The sequence below is a fragment of the Myripristis murdjan genome, chromosome 3, assembly GCF_902150065.1.
Source record: "Myripristis murdjan chromosome 3, fMyrMur1.1, whole genome shotgun sequence".
NCBI classification, from domain to species: Eukaryota; Metazoa; Chordata; class Actinopteri; order Holocentriformes; family Holocentridae; genus Myripristis; species Myripristis murdjan.
Genome location: NC_043982.1, coordinates 42,331,991 through 42,357,337, shown reverse-complemented (window position 1 = coordinate 42,357,337; position 25,347 = coordinate 42,331,991). Strand labels below are relative to the sequence as shown.

The window sequence follows — 25,347 nt, the reverse complement described above, 5'->3', positions numbered from 1 at the left end:
CTACGATCACAATCAGCACATACATTTATCTCCATATCGACTGTCCCGTCACAACTGATGTCAGATCAGAGGAGATTGGCACCGTTTGTGCTGATTGTGAGGTTTTGGTGATGTGTGCGCACTGCCCGCCTGTAAGCCAAACTTCCACTGCGCCGGCTCCGCTCCGCGTGGTTTCAGATGGCGAGCTTTGGGCGCACCTCGGCGAAGCCTTTTGGCACGAAACTGTCACTACACCAAGCTGAATCTGTCCACACACTGCAAAAATGCAAAATCTTACCAAGATTATTTGTCTTATTTCAAGTCAAAAATGTCTTATTTCTAGTCAAAATATCTCATTACACTTAAAATAAGACATGATCACCTCAGAAGTAAATTGTTTTTAGACAAAAGTGAAAATTTGCTTGAAACAAGTGAAAATTTGCTTGTTTCATTGGCAAAATTTGCCAGTTGAAAAAGTGAAAATTTGCTTGTTTCATTGGCAAAATTTGCCAGTTGAAAAAGTGAAAATTCACTTGAAATAAGTGAAAATTAGCTAGAAACAAGAAACAAATTTTGCCAATGAAACAAGCAAATTTTCACTTGTTTCAAGCAAATTTTCACTTGTTTCAAGCAAATTTTCACTTGAAACAAGAGACAATTGTCTAAAAACAAGTTACTTCTGAGCTGATCATGTCTTATTTTAAGTTCAATGAGATATTTTGACTAGGAATAAGACATTTTTGACTTGAAATAAGACAAATAATCTTGGTAAGATGTTGAGTTTTTGCAGTGCACCTCCCCCCGCTGCAACGCCACTCCCCTCTCAGCGCACCTCGGTCTGCCAAGCTACCAAACTATGCGCCCCTCAGGTTGCTCTGGTCCAAACCAGCTCTGCGAGGGGTTCGCCTCCCTGCGCCACCCTGCGCTGCGCCGGGAAACTAGAGCCCAGAGTCTTTCTAGGAGAAAGCCATGAAGGCAAATATCTACCACGACCTGTCAATCCCGTGGTTTGACTAGGCAACCACATGGCAGTGCTGCGGCAGAAAGACGTTCTGCCATTTAGGAAAACACATGGCCGAAATGAGCTCTCAAATGTGTGCCGTTGTGCGTCCTTCAAAACACCGGTGCAGCTTTGTGCCGCTGCTCAACATCATGTAGTTTTCCCGTTTGTCGTTCATTTTTTGAGCAGGAGTTCATGGATCAGACCTGGTGGATGTGTCGCATTCGCACGGAGGAAACTGACCCGGCCTCCCATTAAGGCCAAACCAACACCGTGTCACTAAGACAGTCTGATTTGTTCAATACCAGTGAGCCCAGATATGCTTTAATTGGAGCTGCAGTCCAAACATTAATTAGCCGTCAGAAACTCACACACGACGCAGACCTGCCAGGGGTGAGCCGAGCTGATCACCAGTCTGGTGCTTGGCATTTATTCATTAATTTTGGTGGCATAAATAAATAAATGTGATGATATGCAAATGAGGTGTGTGTGTGTGTGTGTGTTGACGGGGTAATATTAATGTACGGAGCAGAACGACTTACAGGAGAATCTGCGTGCCTCAGTGTCTGCATGAGTTATAGTTTGAGTATTTATGTGTGTGTGTGTGTGTGTGTGTGTGTGCAGTGTATGTATGGGCCCCATAAAGAAATGCATACAGCTGAGATGAAGACCATTAAAAGGCAGCTCTCATTCTCTTACTGTCCTTATCCTCCTTCATTTGTGCTGAGTCACTGAATACATAATACTGCAGATGCCCGCGGAGCAAAGTTCACCCTGAATGTTATTAATGGCCACTTATGGGATGGCGGACGATCTACATACATAAAAAGATTTAACAGACAGGCAGGGTCCCAAATTACCACCCGCCAAGCACCGAATAGCGCCGTAATAAATCAGCGAGGGTCACCCGCCACGCCGGCCTCGAACTTTCTGAGACGATAACGTTTGAAACGCCGCGGTGGTGTGTGTGTGTGTGCGCGGCCTCTCGCCTCGCAGACTTTGAAACCACGCTTCAGACACTTTCTGGTCATTTGAATTCTGCTGCACTTTAATGATGAATTACAAACCGGATCCACCAGCTCAAGTGAGCACGTTTTAAATGAACACATAATGATTCTATGCAAAAAAAAAAAAAGAGAGAGGAGGGGGAAAAAAATGGCATTGAGACTAAAATCAGGTAGGGTGGCAGTATCTGTGAAAACTGCACTGAATGTACAAACTGTCAGCAACACTCATTGAAGTGCACTGATGAGGTGAGTCCAGGTTAAAGCCATTATTCCTCGCTGAATTCCCTTATTAAATGTGCAGCAGTCGCAAAGAAGGCGCGGATCAACAGAGGAGGAAGGATTTTCAAACTCGGAGATGATGATTTCTTTCATTTAAAGTCGTTTTTTTTTTAGCGGCTGGGAGTTTTTCCAGCCCACCGAGGGTTCAAGCCAGAGGATGTCGCTTTTGTTTTCTGTGAACTGTGGATCACAAAGGCCCTCGAGACCTCGGTTGTTCCCCTTTGGTGCGGTTCAGTTTGGGTAAGAACGTCCTTGATGGGCGCCGGGTGTTTGGAGCTGAGCCGTCCTGGAAGTGTCGGTCACGTCGGTTCCCTGAGAAGTGAGAAAGGGAAGCTGTGGGTTGATAAATTGATTTCCCGTCCCTCGTCTCCCTGCTGATGCAGTCAGGGCTGCAGTCCGTCCAGCCCGCCACACACACACACACGTGTAAAACACTCGAGGCAACATCAGCTCATAACTCACAGAATTACCGTCCACCGTCTTCCCTGGCTGCTGTTTATAATTTGCACTTATGCAGCAGGAATAGCTGTTGGCTGTGCAGCAGCTACCTGCTTCACTAACAGGACCGAAGAGACTGAGGCTGTCATCATTTTTCATGCATTGCTTTTTTTTTTTAATGTATTCTGTATTTTGCAGTCAACACAGAATACATTTTTTTTTTTTTTTAAAGTGAAGCAACACTTGCATCTAATCAGGAAACTGGATTCATACGATAAGTGCAAGGAAATTTTAGAGACGGTTTATAGAAGTTTTGTTGAAAGTGATTTAACTTTTAACATGTGGGCATGGTGTGCGTGTCTGGCGTCTAAAAGCAAAAGTAGACTATCCAAAATTATAAACATTTCCAGTAAAATTGTTGTGAGACAACTAGGATGTATATAAAATAAAATGCAGGGCAGACAAATTGTGTCCGATCCCGTTCATCCTGTCTTTAAAGAGTTCATCAAACTGACCTCGGGAGGGCGCTACAGAGCCGCTGCAGCAACAAATAATATTTACAAAAAGTTGTTCATACTAAATGTAATAACTCTGCAAAAGTGGTAAAGACCATTCACACCTGGAACCAGGTCTGTTACTGTCATCTGGACTCTGCAGTAGGGTGGCCCATTTTTACATGTAAATTTTCAACTTTATATTTTTTAAGCTCCTAACCCCTAAATTGGTTGCAATACATGAGAAAACTCTGCTGGTGAAATTTTTTCTCAATTGGACAACATTTCCCCCTCTCTCATCGACCTTGAAGTTTAGCCATAGACTTAACACAGTCTTTTTTCACACGTGAATAGGGTAAAAATTTTATCCTATAGCTATCACCATGAAACTTACTAAGTTGATTACTTACAATGGGCCAAACAAAAAATGTATTACAAGTTCTTTGAAATTCTTTGTTTACATGAGCAAATTTCAAGTTGAACTTTAAGTTTAGCCAGTTTTCCACACGATCCTTTTCCACAAGAGCAGTTGCTAAGCAACCATGCGAGCATAACAAGTGCAGATTTCTGTTGGAGCCTCAAGCCCAACACACACCGGCAGCGTAGTGTCGCGGTGTGTGTTGGGCTTGAGGCCCAACATATCAGGATATTTTGTTAAGTTTTTCTTGAGTTTTCTCTTAGCCAGTTTTCAACATGATCCTTTTTCCGCAAGAGCAGTTGCTAAGCAACCATGCTAGCATAACAAGTGCAGATTTCTGTTGGAGCCTCAGATTCCCACAGTTGATTACTTACAATAATGCTGCGTTCCAGCGGGGAATTGTGCCTGTGAATCACGACGTCACAAAGTCACGAGTCACGACTTTAAACCGTTCCAGGCATAACCAACAAACATTCTTGTTACAAACGGCGATGGCGGAACGTGCTGTAGGCGTGCTTATATTATTTAATTTCATACACTTAAAAGGTAATGTTATATGTAGGTAGTATTTACAACATTAAGTTAAAAAAGTACTTTTTATCTCTACCCAATACAATATTTCTCACCGTTGGCTACTTGACTTTTAACCAGACTACCACTTTTACCCGGTAAATCACCAGTTACAGGTGGCCTGGAACGTAGCATAAGCCAGCATAACAAAAAATGTATTACAAGTTCTTTGAAATTCTTTGTTTACATGAGCAAATTTCAAGTTGATCTTTAGCCTCAGTTGCAACATTATCCTTTCCCGAGAATGAAAGTGAAATTGAATGAATAAAAACAACAATCCTTGAAAACAAGTGACATTTATTCCCAACATGTTAGAATACAAAAGAGAAAACTCAAGAAAAACTTAACAAAATATCCTGATATAAGTAGTTATATTTATATTTACATATTTACATCACACATTCACAGTTTACAAAGGTAAAGTTAAAGGCTTAATTCACTTCAACTTAAACATCTGAAAGCTTAACTTATTTCTGGCAGCAGACTGTTGGACAGTCTGTGGGAATCTGAGGCTCCAACAGAAACAGTGTTGCCAACTCCTCAGTAAGGAAAGTAGCTAAAAGTCGCTAGAAGTCGCCAAATGACGTCATCGCCTAATTTGCATAATTTGCCATTTGCACGTGATTGTAATGGACGCTGTAGGAGATGAATAACATTGTAGGAGAGACAAAAAGTGAGTAAAAAACATTCTAAATATGTTTTAGAACTACAAATTTACGGGAAGGGCGGGACCAACGGCGGCTTTGCGCATGAGCGATTCATCTGCTGCCTGGACGCAGAGTGGTGGGTCTCCTCTCTGCTCCTCTCCTGACTGCAGCTGCCTGCAACTGGAGGCTGTGACCACCTGTGAGGACTTTGGAGCGGGGGAGGGGCTCGCGGCAGCACCCGCTGCTCGCTGAGAACAGGAACTGCAGAGGAACGATACGTGCTTTCATGTCAGTTTCCACAATACCAGAAGTCTCCAGTAACACCAGGAAAAGTCGCTAGATTTGTCGCTAGTCGCTTTTGACAAAAAAAGTCGCCATGGGGAGTTGGAAAGTCGCCAGATTTAGCGAGAAAGTCGCCAAGTTGGCAACACTGAACAGAAATCTGCACTTGTTATGCTCGCATGGTTGCTTAGCAACTGCTCTTGCGGAAGTTGAAAACTGGCTAAACTTAAAGTTCAACTTGAAATTTGCTCATGTAAACAAAGAATTTCAAAGAACTTGTAATATATTTTTTGTTTGGCCCATTGTAAGTAATTAACTTAGTAAGTTTCATGGTGATATCTATAGGAGAAAATCTTTACCCTATTCACGTGTGAAAAAAGACTGTGCTAAGTCTATGGCTAAACTTCAAGGTCGATGAGAGAGGGGGAAATGTTGTCCCATTGAGAAAAAATTTCACCAGCAGAGTTTTCTCATGTATTGCAGGACCGTAAAAAATAAATAAATAAATAAATAAATAATATAATATATTTAATCTTTATTTTTATGGGTTAATTAAACCTACAAAAGTCAGTGAGCTGGGTAACTTTACCGTTAGCCACCAAGTAACACACCAGTTCGGTTCTAATAGTCACAGTTTTTTTTTCGGACTTCTGCAGCAAACAGAAATGTGAATAACAAACGCTATCTTGATGTCAGCAACACCACCTCAGAGTGCAGAGCAGGGACCAAAATCAACATTTCGGCTCATGTGTCAGCGGCAGGCAAACTGAGAAAATCTTCCAGGGTCCACAGGCTCCTTCTCTCACAAGAAACCCGACCTCCGTGACTTTTAGCCTCGTCTTCATGTTGAATGAGGAGGACTGTTGAGTTCTTTTCTCTTCAGAGGATGTTCAAATATACTGGCTGAATATTTCACAGCAGCCTAAGTTTACACGTCCTTGGTCTGGTACATACTTAGGATCTTGGTGGCACTTGGCACTTTCTGGACTCTGCTGGTCTCTCAAAGTAACTGCAGTTCAGGATATTCTCGTGGAGTGTTTTAGACGCAGAGCCTGGTCTTTTTTCCCCTTTATTGCTTTCTCTAAATTGAATGCTCTGCAGAACTGAAATCATAGCACATCTTTCAGCTAGCGGATGTAATGAAGCCCGTCGTGGAGCCTGCACCGCCTCGTTTGGGGGCATATGTTCTATTTTATGTTTTTCAACTGCCGCATCATTTTATTTCATGCAGACTAAATAAAATTTCCATTGCATTTGCATTATAGCTTTATTGCACCTCTTTTTCCCACTTGCTGCATAATAAAAAAAATGAATATAGAGCTGAATTACACTTGTAAAGCGATGTGTTTGAGTTGTCCTGCTGTATGACACTTTGTTCAACTGGTAAAATATACACTCACATTGTTTTTTTCTTGGTTTTTAAAAGTAATCTCTGTCTGTGATTCTTATAGTCGTATACAATAATTAATTTAGTTTGGGAAGTGGACAGTGGCAGCGAGGTTCTGCTGAGAAACAGCTCAGACCGGCTCATTTAAAAGAAGGAAGAAATGAATGTGAACTAGTTGATTTTTGGGATTGTGAGCTGTTGAATTTTGAGCTGTAATCATCACAGCTCTACCTGAATCTTTTTTTTTTTTTCTTTTTTTTTTTTGGTTCATTCTGGACAGGCACAGCTGTCTTGCACTCATTACTTACTGATTAAAACGCAGTATTGGTGCATTGGTTAAGACGTTTTCTCTATAGGTTCCAGTTTCAACACGTCTAAACCTGAGTGCAGGTAAGGCGGCTGCCATATGGTTCCATCATCTCACAGCTAGAGTTTTATATCGGTGTCGGTGCTGTGAGTGATCGATCAGAGTCGTGTCAGTCTGTCATGCAGGGCCGCCGTGTGTCTCGCTCCAGCCCAGGACAAAATGATCTCCAAAGCCCTTCCGGGATCACCGAGCAGCCGAGCCAAATGACAAAAAAAAAAAAAAAAAAAAAAAAAAACACAGTGTGTCTCACACCTTGTTAGTCCAGGCCGTGCCAACAGGTCATGAGGTGTGAAAGTGACCTTTAGCGGTGATCAGGGCCTCTACATGAACTGGAACTGGGGTTTTGCAAAATGTGTTGCAACTCGGTGTCACGACGATGACCCTGATAGTTTATACATTCAAGGTATGTTCACCGTTTGGCTGGAGCTGCAAATACAGCAGGACCTCGATTACCTGACCCCCGATTATACACCACGACCAGAGGATCTGCAGCACAGCGGCTCACCCAGCTGACTCTGCTGCTCTTACACTGTTGTTCTCCAGTAAATCACTCTGCTATTCACCCCTGTGTGTGTGTGTGTGTGTGTGTGTGCCACTGCCGCAAGTGATTTAATATAGTCACCAAGTGCTTGTCAACAACTTCACTGGCAGGCCTACATATTTGTTATGTAGGAGCTGATGTTCATGCTGCTCTAAAAGCTATTTGTTCTCTAGAAAGAGAGTTTATTATTTATTGGCCAGTTTCTTCCTGCATGCGTGTGAGTGTGTGTGTGTGAGTGTGTGAGTGTGTGTGTGTGTGCGCACTCGTGTGCTGCAGCCACAATAAGTGATGTCTTTGATGCTGCTGTTGTCTGAAAGTGTTTGTGGATAACTGTAATTTTGCTGCCAGGCCAACATATTCATTATGTGCTTTAGAGCCCATTTGGACCACAAAGGTGTTTGGAAACACATTAATAACATTTCATAAAGTATAATTCCCATGCGTGTTTACATTTATCTGCATTTTCAGCTCTGAGGAATACCTTCATTCCCGCGGGGGGGGGGGGGGGGGTTTGGATCATCATGATGCACGATCTGATCTCTCTTGTCTTTCTGTGTTTGTCTGCTGCAGTTTCGCTGCTGCGGCGTCACCAACCACACAGACTGGTTCGAGGTCTACAACGCCACCCGCGTGCCGGACTCCTGCTGCCTGGAGTACAGCGACAACTGCGGCCTGGACAACCCGGGGACGTGGTGGACAGCGGTAAGGACCAGACGGTGAAAAAAAAAGCTAAAGGAAAAGTGTCACTTTGTCACTTTCCAGCAGATACACCCTCACACAGCGTGCCGCGTCGCTCTTAACGCTGTGACCTCGACTTTGCGTTTCTGTCTTTGGTGAACACGTTCTGAATTTTAAAGGAGCTGTTCACCCAGAATACAAAAAACTCTTTCATGCACTGCGTCTCCGGTGCAGTCTGTCCTCCCAGACAGATTCTGTGTGATTTGGCGAGGCTCCCAGTCTGCCGCGATCTTCCCCGTCTCTCCCAGCAGCGCGGCGCAACAGGCGGAACTCAAACCGTCAGAAATTTCCATGCGAAAAACTCAACAGCAAAGCTCTTCCAAAAACAATGACACGGGCACCGGGAATAATCCACAGCACCGAGAGCGCACAAAGAGCTTCACTGGGAACTATTTCCTGATGAAGATATCCACCCCGAATTCATACTCTGTTGAGGCAGACACACACCGTTTGCCAGCAGAGTGTGTTTTGGCTGGAAATAATCGCAAACAAAACACACAGAACCAGTTAGTGGGAAAGTGGGATCGTTTTTTTTTTTTTTTTTGTATTTTAGGAGGACCGGTCCTTGAAGGTCATCATCAAAATCATCACCTTTTCAAAAACCTTATCACACAATTGCTTTGACCACTAAATCCACTCCCCACACTCCTCTGTGTGTTTGTCCTCCAACAATACCAAAGCCACACATATCAGACCACTGCGGCGAAGTGGTAGATAATTACTTCAAAAATCTTTCGATGGCTCTGGACTAAATGTGTCATAAAATATTGTCTTTCATAAACTGAATTTAAAAATAGATTATAAACATCAGCGGCTTTATTTTAAACATCTGGAGTCCCGGTCTGCAGAGCGTGGTGCAGGTGCATTCAGGGCGTGTCCAAGTCCACTTTTGCTGTTTTAATGGTGGAAAAAACAGTCATTCTAAAGGCTTGTGCTGAGTCTCTTCATTAATCCTGGCTGTGTTTTGGGCGTAACATGCAGTAAATCAATCAGAGCGCCGTCTCCCGTCCCCTTTAACAGCCAGGTGTGTCACACCTTGGTGGGCTGCTGTTATAGTGGAGGATTCTCCAGGTAAGAAGGAAGGAGACGGATCTGCTCGTGCACTTTCAGTTTGTGCATGAGCAGATCATCGACGGCGACAGCGGGACGGTGTGGCTCCGGAGGCAGAGCAGTCGTCTGGTCATCAGAGGGTTCCCGGTTCGATCCCTGGCTAGTATGTTGAAGTGTCCTTGAGCAAGACACTGAACCCCTCACTGCTCCTGATGGACAGCTTGGCACCTTGGCAGCCTCTGCCATCAGGGCGAGTGTGAGGCAGACACTGTAAAGTGCTTTGAGTGGTCAGTAGACTTGAAAAGCGCAATAGAAATGCCGGCGCCCCCTATGTAGGCCACCTTTACTATCTTGATAATGAGCTTCAAATAGTAGAGAAACCTGCAGCACTGACCTCAGAGCTGATTTTGACATGTTTCAATACTGACAATTTAAAATAAGTCCAATTATAGATATGAGAAGACAAGAAAAACCAGAAGAAATATAAGTGTAGTACAACCTATAATATTTTTCATTTACTTGCCTATCATTGGAGTTTGCCATTCTGAATAAATGAGCTATTTTAAAAGACTCCATGTAGCCTATTCAGAGGAAAAATGAGAAAACTTCCCTCAGTAGAAGGATGAATTATAACCCCCCATTATTTCTGGCTCTAAAGCAGAACAACTGTATTTTTATTCATTAGTGGTTTTTTTTCTTCTTTTTTGAAGCACGGATTAATTTTGGCTTTGGGTAAAAGAACAAACACCTCTTGTCCTTTAAAAATCCTGAGCCCTTCATCTAATTGTTTGAAACTCCTTTTTTTTTAATGCATCCATTTAAGACCGCAGAGGCCAAGGTCGAATCTCAACACTGAAAAATCTAACCTTTTCAAATTGTCTCTCCATTATTTTTTCCCCCAGACGTAATTTCTGCACAAAGCAATGTAATATTTTTTCAATATGAGGAAGATGTCCCCAGGAAAGGAGGCGGCACTTCCAATTATGTTTACCCTCTTCAAATAAAAGCTTGTTTTCTTTGTCTTAGACCTGCAAAATCTATTGGCTTTTGTGATGGGAAATGGCATTTTGACAGCAAATTACAGCGTTGCGTTGAATATTTGATTAATGTTTGCCCTGTGGATCAAGGATTTGGTTAAGCGACGGCTTTATATATTTCACACTGAATCATAATTCTCCTCAGTCTTTCTTGTACTTTCAGACTTTTGCCTTTTTGACTTATGTAAATTTGCTTATTTATTTATTTTTTTTTTACAATGAAGCAACTGGATCTCATGCACACCTGATTGACAGGTGCTGGGACAGAAGAAATTTGCAAATAAAGCTTACATTCCTGCACATCATTCGCACCATAACATTTTATTCATGTGATGTTTCGGTGCGTCGACCTTCCTGCACGACCTCTGGACGCCTGAGGAGGGAAACACACCGAAACATCACATAAATAAAATGTTACAGTGCAGACGGTGTGCGGGAGGGTCACCCTTATTTTTACAAACTCACTGCTGGGCTATAATTATAAAAATCCTATAACACCCCTATAGTAATCTGAAATAATTTACCATAATTCTGTAAGAATGCAAATAACATTAAGAATGAGAAGAAGAACAAGAAGGACTAATTATTTACAATAATTAGTGATAGTATAATACATACTCTAGTATATAGTATTATTATAATTCAAATAACTAAATAAATGTTAGTGCAGACGGTGCAGAAGTGTATCTTTTACTTGTATATTTGATCACAAACTCACTGCTGAAGTCGTTATAATAATTCTATAATAATCGTATAATAATCTATAATAATTGTATGATAACTCTATAATAATCATATAATAATCTATAATAATTTATGATAATTCATAATAATCCTATAATAACTTAGAATAATTTATGATAATTCTATAATAATCATATAATAATCTCTAATAATTGTACAATAACAATAATAACAACAACAACAACAATAATAATAATAACAATAATAATAATTATTATTATTAACAGTACAATGTATAGTGTAGTATGTGGTGTAGTCTGTCCCATTCAGTCCCTTGGTGTGTCAGAGTGTGACCCATTTCTAAAGACGGTCTCAGCTGCTCTGATGTCTGATGTTCTGCTGCCGTTCTCCTCGCTGGAGGCCGACTGTTCATGAACTCCTGATGACTCGCTGAATAAAGTATTAATGTTTAAAATTCTTCTCTTCAAAGTAAATCTTGCTTGGCTCTCTCCTTGACACACACTGGCACATACAAAATAGGTAAATAAAGACCAAAACAGACACACGCAACCACCATGCTTTACCACACACACACACACATACCATCAGCCTGGAGAATGTAACACAGTGATCCCCAGTTGGTCGTCCCTCGGCGTCCACATTTGTCCGTCCTCATTAAGTCACGCTCCTCGCAGGCCAACTCGAGAGCTGTTCAGTTTGATTTCCAGAGTGGGGATTGCAGTCGGCCTAATCCTCAGCGCTTCCATGAGCTGTCACAGCCCAAACACACACTGACATTGTTCTTCACGTCATTTTGAAGGAGGCTTAATTTTATGTCATTGTAACCCCTCTTTTCCAGCTCGATCTCAGCAGACTGGAGAGCCCACTAGACAATTTCTCGGCACAGCTGTTTGACAAACACACAAAGGTGGTCGGTGGTGAAACACACTAATCGCTGCCCACAGCTGAATCCATCTGCAAGGAAAAGGGGCGAGCTACACTATCTGGACAACAGTATTGGGCCACAGCTCTTAATCTCTGAATTCAGCTGGTTCATTCAGTCCCACTGCCACAGGTGTATTAAACCCAGCAGCTAGCCATGCAGTCTGCCTTTACCAACATCAGTGAAAGAACGTCTTGTTCTAAAGAGCTCACTGAGTTCCAGCGTGCTGCTGGAATAGTAATGTAATAGGATGTAATGTGATGGGACTCTGGAGCGGTGGAAACGTGTTCTGTGGAGTTCAGGCTTCTCTATGTGGCGGTCTGATGGACGAGTCTGGGTTTGGGGAACGCCAGGAGAACGTTCCCTGCCTGAGCGCATTGTGCCGACTGTGCAGTTTGCTGGAGGAGGGATGACGCTGTGGGCTGGTGTTTCTGGGCTCGGCCTCGGCCCCTCAGCTCCACTGAAGGGAAATCTGAACGCTTCAGCTCACCGAGACATTTTGGACAATTCTCTGCTTCCAGCTTTGTGGGACCAGTTTGGGGAAGGAAGGCCCTTTCCTGTCCCAGCATGACTGAGCCCCAGTGCACAGAGCAGCTCCATGAAGGCGTGGCCGGCTGAGTTTGGGGTGGAAGAACTTGTGCGGCCCGCACAGAGCCCCGACCTCAACTAGAGTTCTCATATTCTGCCCGAACCCGACCCGACCCGACCCGACCCGACATTTTCGGGTCGGGTCGGGCCTAAAATTTACCTGAATTGGGCGGGTCGGGTCGGGCTTCGGGTTCTGTGGGGGATTTTTTTTTTTTTTTTTTTTTTTAAATAAAAAATAGAATTATGTGTTGTGTTATTGATTATGACGTTTCATTTTTTATGTGACTGGTGGAGAGAGTGAGAGACTGGATTGGATTTGGAGGCTAAACTTTCAGTGACAGACAGACAACCAGCTGTGCGAGCGCAGCGCAAACAAGTGAGAGAGAGTTGCAGCAGTATCCCGCTGTGCTGGCAGACTCGGCAGCAGGGACGGTTTTTGCTATGGGCAGTGCAACTGGGGGCGCACGGGAAAAAAAAAATCTCCAGTTTTCTAGACTACCGTATTGACCCGCACATGCCGCGGCACCATCAGTCGGCATCAGGCGGGCCAGCTGCGGCACCGTCCGATACCGCGCCCACCCGTTAGGTCTGCCGGATCTGACAGGTGAGCTGCCTGATGCTGGCCAGTGCCGCGGCCGGCCCGCTTGATACCGACTGATGGTGCCCCGGTGCCGCGGCCGACCGGCTCTGCTAAATAATGGCGAATTTGGCGATTTTTTAATTATTATTATTATTATTTTTTCGGGCTTTATCGGGCTGTCGGGCCTAAAGTTCGGCTAATTAGTCGGGTCGGGTCGGGCCTCGGGCTGGCCCAGTCCGGCCCGGGTCGGGTCTTAATTTTCAGGCCCGATGAGAACTCTAACCTCAACCCCATCCAACACCTTTGGGGTCAACTAGAACGCAGACTGTGAGCCGGGCCCTCTGGTCCAACATCAGAGTCTGAGCTCACAAATGCTCCTCTGGATGAACGGGCAGAAACTCCCACAGACACTCCAACATCTGGCAGAAGAGTGGAAGCTGTTCTGCTGCAAAGGGACCAACTCCAGATTAATGCCTCTGGATTTAGAATGGGAGGTCAGAAAAGCTCCTGGAGGTGTGATGTGGAGGTGGTCCAATACTTTTGTCCATGAAGTGTACATCTCAGTGTATAGTCCAGTAATTTTAGGCCAAAATTGGGGTCAACCTTGGACAAATTGCAAGAGAAGCAAACTCAACTGATTTTGTATCCTCAGTTTGTCCTGAGTGAGGGAAGAAAGTCCCAAGGAATCCCATTGGTGGAAAGTTTTGAAAATCACCTATTTATGATCACATATTACCAAAAAACCTTTTAATTTACTGTTTAAATTAAAAGGTTACTGTATATATAGTAACCTTTTAATTCACTGTTTAAATGTCTGTTCTGGCATTTATTCCTTATATTCCTTATTAGCGCATATCAAATCAGATAATGTGTGATATGCATGTGTAAACAGAATAATTCAAAGAACTTGTAATTGACTTTTTTTCTTGTCTTTGTGTGTGTAATCAACTTGTGAATTTTTATAGTGATATCTGAAAGTAAAATTTGGAACCCCTTTCCCCTGTGTGTTAAAAACAGTGTTTTTTGGTAATATGTGGTCATAAATAGGTGATTTTCAAAACTTTCCACCAATGGGATTCCTTGGGACTTTCTTCCCCTCACTCAGGACAAACTGAGGATCCAAAATCAGTTGAGTTTGCTTCTCTTGCAGTTTGTCCCAGGTTGACCCCAATTTTGGCCTAAAATTACTAGTTTACAGCTCTTTTACAATGTGAACATATAGTTGTGATGGAAAAAAACAAAACAAATTTCTACTACAAAATTAAGACTAACTTATATAAATGTATGTTCTGCTTGTTTTATCACATGACCTGCCATCAAGCTGGGATTAACTGAACACACAACTTTAACTGCTGTTTCATGGTGGACTTTATCTTGTCTTCACTGTTCTCATTCGTCCAGCTCATAGGCATCTCAAGGAAATTGAATTGAATCAGGTCAGCTGGACTTAGTTATATGTCTCGAAGACGTTTCGCCTCTTATCCGAGTGGCTTCATCAGTTCATCAGTTCATGGCACTGAGGTGTTGCTTTGACGCTGCAGTTCAAAATAAAAGCACTGCACCAGACATCCATGACAGCTCAAAATAAGTTGTTTTCCCCTCCCATGACGGCAGTTTTGGAGCATGACCAGGTAACAGGCTCACGTCCCTGCAGCTCAGCCTTTTCTGGAACCTGCTGCAGAGGACAAACCCTAAAAATACACATTTATCCCATGTGGCCCGAGGGACTGGAGTCGGGCAGCAGTTTGACAATAACAATATAACACCACAGCCATCCTAATTTTCTCCCTGCTAGCACACATCAGTATTGATTCAGGAAAGAGTTATCCAAGCTCTTGTGCTATGGAAATATATATATTTTTCGGGCCCCTCGATATTTCAGGCAGTAGTAAAATGCAGCCCAGATTGTGTTTGGGTTCCCTGACTGCACTCCCGCTCGGCCGGCTCTGTGACTCAGCCTGCTGATGTAAGGGGATTTAAAAAATAGCACAATCAGGGAGCATGTCTGTAGAAATCAATGATTTAATTAGAACAGCAGGGTAGTCTGTTATCATAGCACCTATGCCTCTCTTTATTTCAGACCGACTTTCTCAGGTTTTTCACCCGACGACAATAGAAACACCGGCGGTGCTGACACGTCTTTGACAGGAGCGCGAGTGCCCGAGGCGATGAGGCCATTTGCCACTCGGCTCCACAAGCGAGCGCCACTCCCATCACTTTTATTGTCAGTTAGCACCTATTATCGCAAAAATCCACTTTTCGCTGCTTGGAGAATTTATCTCCTTTTCATTACTCGCTCATGTTCTCTGACCCAGAAGTGCGTTGTTGTATTCTTCCATTAATAACCATCGCGCTCTCCTCTCTGCCTGTCGGGCACGACATGACTCGGGGGCATTTTTACAGACTTTCAAAGGGGAATTTTTGAAACGTAGCTCTAGATGGTGGAAAAAGTCTTGGTGACAGAAGGGAGCTGTGAGAGGGTAGAGAATTTTTTTTTTCTTCTTCTTCTTTTTTTTTTTTGTCATGGCCCTTTTTAAGAATGCATTCAAGCGATGTCAGACATGAAAAAACCGTCGAGTCATCCTCATGTCTAAATGATATCTCCAGTGTGCGCGGAGCTCCTACAGTCACATTATTCCTGTTTGCAAAGTGAGACAAGGGCAGCGGGGAGTTGGAATTTCAAAGTTTTCTCCAAGAATATTAGGTCAGAGGAAGAGGAAGGCGAAGATAAGGAAGCTGCCGCGTGGGAGCTTCTGTGATAGTAAAAGAACATTTTGTATTACAGATTCATAATATGGAGGAAGACGACTTCAATGCCACATCCTATTGCATATTTCATTCTTGATAATGTATGTAGACAATTTCAGAGGGGTTTACAATGCTTGTTTACACTGTGTGTGTGTGTGTGTGTGTGTGTGTGTGTGTCTCCGCAGCCGTGCTATGAGCGGGTGAAGGACTGGCTCAATGAAAATCTGGTGGCGCTCTGGATCTTTGCTCTGTGCACGGCACTTACCCAGGTAATAACTTTTTAGCTTTCCAATGAATTTTTCAGTAGTCATTAACTCAGTTTTTGGTATCTACAGGGGCTTCATCCTACATGATGTATCAACCTAATATTTCCCACGTCCTTTGCACTGAATATTGAGTACAGGATTTCAACAACAGGAAACTCAAATAAGCTTCGGCGTATCCATTAAAGATGATAACCGAGGCTTTGGGTTTTCAATAAAATCCCTGATATCCTCTCCGACTCGCTGGAAGCCGTCGTGCTTAAAAAACAGAAGGCATGTGGCTCCTGTGGCGCTACGGGCACGTTTTGGTTGCTCACCACTGCGGATCATTGCTTTGAAATGCAATGCAAAACTGCTTTTTGCATTTCTAACAGCGAATACAGTTTACTTCAAGGATATTTGCCATTTTTTGTGTGTGGTTTTATGTGGCACTGCGTTGGCAGGGTGGTGGCAGAGGATTTTCACTTTTGTGCTTTTTATTTGCACTAACAACACATGAAAGGATAGCAGAGGAAAATAATGGTAATGCTGTTCTAATTTTAAAAAGTAAATCAACAATTGATTACAAAAAAATGAGCTAATGCATGAATTTATGAGTTTGACCTCGGCCCGTGAAGTCTAATGAAGGAGAGGAGAGTTTCATGTGTGATTATTATTATTATGCCACTGCTGGTAGTCGCCTCAGTGCAGAGTTTAGCAGGGTGTTTAAGCAGTGACGCACAGTCTTCACTTGAAAGTCACAAGCAAACGGCATTTTGAATATTTTCTTTCTGTAATTTGACATATTTCCACTTAAAAACGGGGTTGCACCTGCAGCACAGGTGCAGAGTCGGCTGGTTCATCTCCAGCAGGTGTTTAAAGTCGTAATTAAACAGCTTTTGGGAGCGAGCTGCTTCCTTCATTTGATGCACTTCCTGTTGAAACAGGATGTTGGGGCGGGGCGTAACACAGCGAGGCATCTTTGACAACTTTAAACCGGGGGTGTCAAACTGGTGCCATGAAGGGCTGAGAGGCTGCAGGTTCTCATTCCAACCGAAAACTCCACCAGGTGATTTCAGTGATGACCTCACCTTCAAACAGAGAGCAGGAACCAATCAATGAAACCACCTGGTGGAGTTTTTCGTTGGAATAATAATAATAATAATAATAATAATAATAATAATAATAAACTTTATTTGTATAGCACTTTTCATACAGAATGCAGCTCAAAGTGCTTCACATAAAGGGCATAAAAATAAAATAAAATATGTATACATATATATACACATACATACACATTGATAGATAAACAAATAAATAATTGAGAACATCAACAGGAGGAATAAAAGGAGATAAACGAGAAAAATACGAGGTAGTGTGTTACATTAAAACATAGGAAACGCAGCTAAAAATCTGAAGTAAAAAAAAAAAAAAAAAATCAGTCATGAATAAGAATACAAATGCCTTAAAATGGATTAAAATGTTGGAGCATATGATATTGAGTAAAAGTCATACTATAAAAAGGCTTGGTTAAAAAGAGCGTCGTGTGAAGGTTTCAAGAGAGACGGCCTCTCTAATGTCTTTGGGTGAAGTGGGAATGAAAACCTGCAGCCTCTCGGCCCTGCATGGCACCAGCTTGACACCCCCGGTTTAAACCAATGGATTCAAGGATTCTTTATTGTCAAACCAACAACACATGCATGCACATGAGGAGGTACGAAATTAAGCACTGAGGCCCGGTCTAGCCAAGAACAATACAATGAAGTTAAACACAATATTGAAATATAAAAATATAGTATAAAAAGAGTATAAAAATATACAATAAATCCAAAAGTGTAATGAAAAAGCCAAAGAGTAGGAGTGCTGCCTGGAAATACTGATTTTTGTTAAGATGGTGCTCTTTGGTTAAGGGCTGGGTCCATAAAAAAACACTTGAAACAAATACCAAGGCTCTCATCTTTATTAAGTTAAGGGCCAAACATGGTAAAAGGTCACTTTGACGCGTTTCGGCTGGAAGCCTTCGTCAGGAAGTGTGTGGTCTGACACCAAGACAGGTATAATTAAAAGCAAATGTGAGTCTGGTCACAGGTGTTGGCATTTGAGTCATCAGCACCAAAAAAACAGACAGAGGAAGCCAATACTAGGGCCAGACAGCAGGGGACCTCATAGGGAAAAAAGAGAAGAGACAAAGCTCAGGGTGAGAATAATAAATATACATACATAGCCACAGAGAGTAACAACAAGCATAAAAAACATCTACTTAACAGTCTTTACAGGAAATTATGATATTCTAGATCTTCATTTAGACCCGGATAGTGGGTTGCTTTTAACTTAAAGATCCAAAAGCTTTCACGTTGATTCAGTTGTTTCAGCCTATTACCTCCCCTTATGGTTTGTGATATGTGATCAATACCTATGGCCCTAAGGATGGAAGGATCGCAGTTATGTTTATCTTTGAAATGACGAGCCATTGGATAGTTCTCATTCAAATCCAAAAGTGCTTTGGAGCTATAAAGTAAGCACTTGTTCGCACAAGTACCAGTACAAAAAAAAAAACTTAAAACAGGCTCATCACCGGGAGCTCGAGACACGCACTGCCATCTGAGTGATCAGTGAGAGAGAGAGAGGCGGTTTTGTTTGATGAGAGGGCTGTTATTGTTCAAAAATGTGGTGATTTTATTGGTGGAAAATGTTTGTGTTGTGGTTCGTCTGGTCCAGCGTGACGTCACCGCCCAAACTAAAACACGCCCGGTGTGCTGTGCAGCTCCCTGAGTGAGATCTGAGTCCACATGGAGCTGAAATCTCCTCATCAGCTGCTCATCCACAGCACTGGATCTGTATCCCTCCACTCACTTCCACAGGAAAACAGCTCCCAAAATAACACCTTTAACACAGAAACCAACACCCACAAAGAAGATTATGACAATACAAAAACCAACGAGTCCCGATACCCATTCTCTGTGTAAGTACAATCATTTGTGAAGGTCCTATCAGATGTTTCTTAGAACGCAGAAATTTCCTTCAGATGCTTCCTGCCAGATCCAGTTTCTACACTGCAGAAACTCAGAATCTTACCAAGAATATTTGTCTTATTTCTAGTCAAAATGTCTTATTTCTAGTCAAAATATCTCATTACCCTTAAAATGAATTTTAACTTGAAAATTTGCTTGTTTCATTGGCAAAATTTGCCAGTAGAAAAAGTGAAAATTTACTTGAAACAAGTGAAAATTGTCTAAAAACAAGTTAAATCTTAGGTGATCATGTCTTATTTTAAGTGTAATGAGATATTTTGACCAGAAATAAGACATTTTTACTAGAAATAAGACAAATATTCTAAGATGGTAAGATTCTGAGTTTTTGCAGTGTTATTCAAACAGGAAAACAATGAGGACACAGCTGTTAGGGTTAGGGTTAGAAAATGGGTACCAGTGTTATTGTGGGAGCTGCTTTACTATGGAAGTGAATGGAGAGAGAGAAATCCAGTGCTGTGGGTCGGCAGCCCAGGGGAGAACAGAGCAGCTTATGAGGATGTCTCACCTCCACGTGGACTCAGATCACAGCCAGAGAGCGAGGCAACACACACACGACTACGGTGACCACCTGTCCCGCGTAGTGCGTGCACGTACAGCGTTTGAAGCCCATTTCCCGCGTCCCGCAAATTGAGACCGTGTCCCGCATAATCAATGCTTGCTCTCAAAAAAAGCTCGTTCGCCCGGGGGATAGGGCGATGCGCGTTAGTTTTTCTCCTCCTGCACTGCTGTGTGCTCATGCCTGTGTGTGTGTTTGTGTGACTGAGGAGCACACACCCACCGGCACTGTCTGAAGCATAGCACAGCGAAAACAAAGTAACAGCAGCGCGCTGACATAGATTGTGTAACAAAGCGAAGAGTTGCCACTCTGCGACTAACAGCAGCACACTGGCTTAGCTTGTCTATTCAGAGAAGAGGTATTACATGCATACTACTGCTCATTCATTGGTAGCTGAACTGTTAGGTCTGTTTGATAAGCAATTTACATTTTTAAAATAATAATAATAATTGAACATATTGTTAAATAAAAAAAGCCAACGTGATGCAGGTCAAAGGCTAAAAAAAGACTATTGACTAAAACTAGACTAAAATACTTTGGATTTTCTTCGACTCAAACTAGACTAAAATACTTTGGATTTTCTTCGACTAAAACTAGACTAAAATGCCAAGACTTTTCATCAACTAAAATGTGACTAAACAAAAAAGAATTCAAGTTGACTAAATATGACTAAAACTAATAAGGGCATTTGACACAAGACTAAGACTAAAACTAAATTGAAAAATAGCTGATGAAATTAACACTGTTATAAGCTATTTCATTTTATTTATATTTTCCATTGCAATCCATTCACTTTAAATAAAAAGTAAATCTTAAGTGGAAGTTCATCTGTCAATTAATTGAAATGTTTAAAATATTATGAATATCTTTTATTTATAAAAAAAAAAAAAAACACATTGAAAGCTGAGGGCTCATTAACAAGGGTGGCCTATTCATGAGCATACAGCAGCAATTACATATGTTAGGGAAACAGGGCAACATTAATATACCAAGTGGTATCTGCTAGAAATCGGTAAACCGGTATCGGTGAGTCTGCCCGCCGAGTGGGGGCGCCGCCACGCCGGGCGGTGTCCCACATTGTCCCTCAGAATCATACCCCTTGTCCCCCATTGGGCTTATCAGCAGGTGGTCACCCTACACACGACACCAAACCTCAGATCTGATCGAAGGAAGAGGCAACGGGATTTTGATGTGAAAATCCAGACAAGTAATCTTAAACGTCGTCAGTTGTGTTGAATTTATGGTTAAAGAGGTGAACAGTCTCACATGGAAAACCAGCGAACGCGGTGAAAGAGTTTTGTTTTGTTTTGTTTAATTGAGACTTGAATGCAGCTCTCTGTGCACGGCGGCGCTCTGAAAGCTTTGTGAAGGAGAAAATAATCTGGAGTTGAAACTTCTCCAACGTTTTACCAGCGGGGGGGTGCACAGGCAGAGTCACACCTGAAATGAAATTAGACCGGGAGGAGCGACCGGCGGTGGGCTCTCGGGGGAACTGTCGGCCAGCAGGAAGCGTTTCAGTGATGTTGGGCAGAGAGCCAAAGTGAAGTTGGCGGGGAATTCATGGGACATTCATCAATAGAGGAAGCAGCCGCCTCCACAATCGCCGGCTCATGCGTCACGGCTCGCACACACACACACCGCAGCCTCGCGTGTATGCGCTCAGAACAAATGCAGAATCTACGGATCTTGTTTTGCTCTGCTCGAGGCGTTTCTATGCGAATTTGATCAACATCATGCACAAAAAAAAGCTTTTGAATGAGATGCGTTGAGGTGCGCGTCGCTCTGCAAAGCCGCGAAAATAGGACAGGAGCGACTGCGCCGTGCGGCTTGGACCCCGTCTGAGCAGGTGGGCAGCACAAGCACAAATCCCAGTAATCCTTTTCACAAAAACGGCTCTGCACCGCCTGATCTTATTGACACACACCCCGACGACACCTCTCCTCCCACTTTGGCACAGGCGAGCTTCCCGGCCCGGCACCAAAATAGCAAACGAGTGCAGCCGAGAGAGAAAACACACCGCCTGCCCGACAAATATGCCACTTACTTCACCAGAACCTGCTCCGTGCCGCACGCGCCGTCGCAAAAATAAGAGGCCGGAGTTTTGGGGGCGAGGCGGCTCAGAAGTGGACCAGAGCAAACATGAAAGAAACTATTTATGATAGTTTTTCCGCCGGCATTCAACACCGGTGACTCTGAGAGTGAAACAGGGTTTGCACACTAGGGATGGGCGTATCGATTCTGTGGTATCGATATATCGATACTCACATGCTACTCATTTGGCATCAATTTCCTTAAACAAATATCGATACTAACAAATATGAATTGGGAGTGCATGCACAACTTTCAGCTGCTTTAGATAGCTTCCTTCACTTATGTGCCGAGACACCCCTGTGCGGTGTATTGAGCCGCCCCGTGTCACGGGACGTCCCGACAGCACAGCCAGCAAGAGGGGTTCGAATGCGAGAGCCGGAGGAACACAGAAAATAATGGCAGATTGGTCTTTTTTTTCATTTTTTAACAAGAAAAGTGTAAGAAAACAACAATAACGGTGAAAATGTGCAAATTTTTGTTCATATTTAATTTATTTCATTCATATTTATGTTATTTATTTTAATTTTAGTTTTATTATGTATTGGCCATAATAGATATGGTATAAATGGTCTGTATTTGTCATGTAATTTGTCTTAAATGTAATAATATTTTGAATGAAAAAAATTGCCAATAAGAAATTATCAGTATCGGTATCAGTATCGGTATCAATGAAAATGCAAGAAAAAGTATCAGTATCGTATCAAATCCTAAAAGTGTGGTATCGCCCATCCCTATTGCACACCTAAACCTGCACAACTGCACCGTATGTCCACTCATGTTGTCACTGTCAGAGGCGAAAATCCCATTTCATTGTTGGGGGGGACAATAAACAGCAAAATTTCTGAGAGTAATTGTTGGGGGGGACATGAAAAAATTGCTGTCTGGCACGACTGTACCTCCCTCTTTCTCTCTTACGCTCCTTTGAAACTTGTGTTACGACCCTGGCTCGTGGGCCGCAACATAAAGTGGAGACTGACGTCAGATTATACATCATTTTATTTCAATAAATAATGTAAATTAAAATCTGGGGAGCAGTTCAAATACACAACTGTTTGTGGTGAGTGTGCAGCTCCCCTCAGGAGGCAGTTTCCCTTCCTTTTATCCACTCCTCCTTCTCAGGTGTGGACAATTAAGCCAATTTAGCCCAGGCACCACCCAAGACTCTTGCACTGCACTGCAGAGCCAATGGTTGTGCAGAGGGGCGTAACACTTGCCCTACAGAGTTGAGCCCTCAGCATGTTCATACACTACTCACAAAAAGTTAGGGATATTTGGCTTTCGGGTGAAATTTATGGAAAATGTAAAAAGTTCACGCTACAGTGATATTATATCATGAAAGTAGGGCATTTAAGTAGAAGCATACACTGGTGATTTCCTCATCTCAAACAATTTCTTGAAACAAAAGTCAACAACAGTGGTGGATATACCACAACAAAAAATGTCAGTGTCAATAACTTGTCATGTGCCCTTGAGCATCAATTACAGCTTGACAACGACGTCTCATGCTGTTCACAAGTCGACTTATTGTCTGCTGAGGCATGGCATCCCACTCTTCTTGAAGGGTGGCCCTCAGGACATTGAGGTTCTGGGGTACAGAGCTCCGAGCCTCTACACGGCGACTCAGCTGATCCCATAGGTTTTCTATGGGATTCAGGTCTGGAGAAAGTGCAGGCCACTCCATTTGAGGTACCCCAGTCTCCAGCAGCCGTTCCCTAATGATACGACCTCGATGAGCTGGAGCATCAAACACCTGATGTGAATTTTGCCGTTAAACTCCTTGTTAGAGAACAGCAACTTGTGCAAAAAGTACTGAAACATTGAACAGTTGGACATGTGCATTCAAAAGTTTACAGAAGGTCACATTAAGTTCACCTGTAAAGGTTAGAATGCATTTTAGGTTCATCCTGAAATTTCACCCGAAAGCCGAAATATCCCTAACTTTTTGTGAGTAGTGTATGTTAAATAATGGTATTAAAAGCAATAATCCTCTGTTCTATTTCCACTACAGTCCATCAAAGTAGCTTTACAAACACTAGAAACTCAAAATAAGCTCTAAAACTAGAGGAAATACCTTGAATAATCCAACTACTCTCAGTTTATTATTTCTGTATTTATTGTTGTAATATTCTGTAGGATTAATGCATATATTTATACATAATGTACACGCTTTCTATTACAGCTTTATACATAATGCACATACTATAGTTAATGCACAAGCAGGATTAATGAACATATTTCTACAAAATGCACATACTTTTTTTTTTTTTTTTTTTTTTTTTACAAAGTCCTCAGGCGCATACTTTAGATTTATTTCTTTCTCTGTTTCTCATCATTTAATTCTTCTCTTGAGAGTTTGAGCAACTGCAACTGACCCCGTTTCCCCTCAGGGATCAATAAAGGATTTCTGATTGTGAGAATTAGCTAAAAAAAAAAAAAAAAAAAAAAAAAAAGGGTGTAAAATGTGTTTTTGGTGTCTCTGTGACTTGAGGGAAAGTGCGTTTGCAGGCCGTGTCTGACCGTGTCGCTCGTGCTCCTGCAGATCCTCGGCCTGGTGTTCTCCATGACGATGTTCTGCCAGGCCGTCAAAGTGGAGACCTTCTACGCCTAGCGCCGCGCCGGGCCGGCCGCCGCCAGCACGCCACAACGTCCCTCATCAGAGAGAGGGACAGATACAGACAGACAGGCTCTTCTCTTCAGCCCTCGTCCTTTCCCGTGACATTCCCGTCCGGTGCCCGCCGCCGCCGGCCCCACGTCACCTCAGTATCCTGCTAACTACCAACAAGCACATCGCCGAGTGTACTACCCAAATCGTTTTCTATGGTTTGCTCTGTGTCAAATGCTCATTTCTGTGATAAACATGCAGTATTATGAACATATATGAAAAATGTAACCCCCCCCCCCCTTCTCCTGCCTTTTTTTTAATATCTATGTTTTGTTTTAAATTATTTTCTGGTTTGTAAACGTGTTTTCAAACGAGAGCTGTGTGGATCGCTGATGAAGCAGCTGGGAGGAGCACTGGAGAAGAAGCTGCAAGTGCATGGCTGTGATGATGGTGTGTAATAAATGTTTTTGGCTCGTCTAAACGCCGCTTGTCATCGCATCATTCCTCAATGGGAGAGACGCCAGAGGCTTGTGATGTGTAATCCTGCTGTAAGACGCCCGGTCTCTTGGATTCCTAGATGACAGATGAGAGTGTTAGATGGAGACACGCCGAGCGCTGGCGCGTGGCACCGGGCGTGTGGTGCAGCCCCTTCCTCCTCCGGGACGGGAACTCCGGAGTCATTTTAAAGTGCAAATTAGTTTTACAGCGATCAAATAGCAGAGGTTTTATTAATTACATACGTGTGATGAGCAGAGCAGCTTCGCTCGGTCTTGTGTGGAGCTCCACGGGTTTGCACGCCACACCAGACGAGCGCCAGCCGCGAGAGGGAAGAGGAGGTTAGAGGAGGTTAGAGGAGCGGGGGGTGCAGGTTCCTCCACAGTGGCCCGGGGCGATCATCAGCGCTCCTGTCGACAAAAGATTCATCTGCGAGTCTCTGAAACCTTCTCCGGCCTTTTTGTGGCTCCTTGCTCTTTTTATCAGCGCACCAGAGGCATGCTGGGATTAAATCGTCCCAGAGGAGCGGAGCGGCTGGAGGCTCGGTGAGGG

The 25,347-nt window shown here is 43.0% G+C and overlaps 1 protein-coding gene across 4 annotated transcripts in view; it reads left to right on the top strand.

Annotated features, from left to right (window-relative positions):
- The window catches only part of tspan4a (tetraspanin 4a), a 192,978-nt gene extending 168,229 nt beyond the window's left edge, over positions 1–24,749 (top strand). For all 4 annotated transcript variants that reach the window (XM_030079938.1, XM_030079946.1, XM_030079952.1 and 1 more), the window contains 3 exons: positions 7,980–8,111; positions 15,963–16,046; positions 24,238–24,749. In XM_030079938.1, coding sequence (XP_029935798.1) covers positions 7,980–8,111; positions 15,963–16,046; positions 24,238–24,306 — 285 coding nt within the window. In that variant the 3' untranslated portion in view covers positions 24,307–24,749. The remainder of the gene's footprint in view (positions 1–7,979; positions 8,112–15,962; positions 16,047–24,237) is intronic.
- The last annotated feature ends 598 nt before the right edge of the window (positions 24,750–25,347 follow it).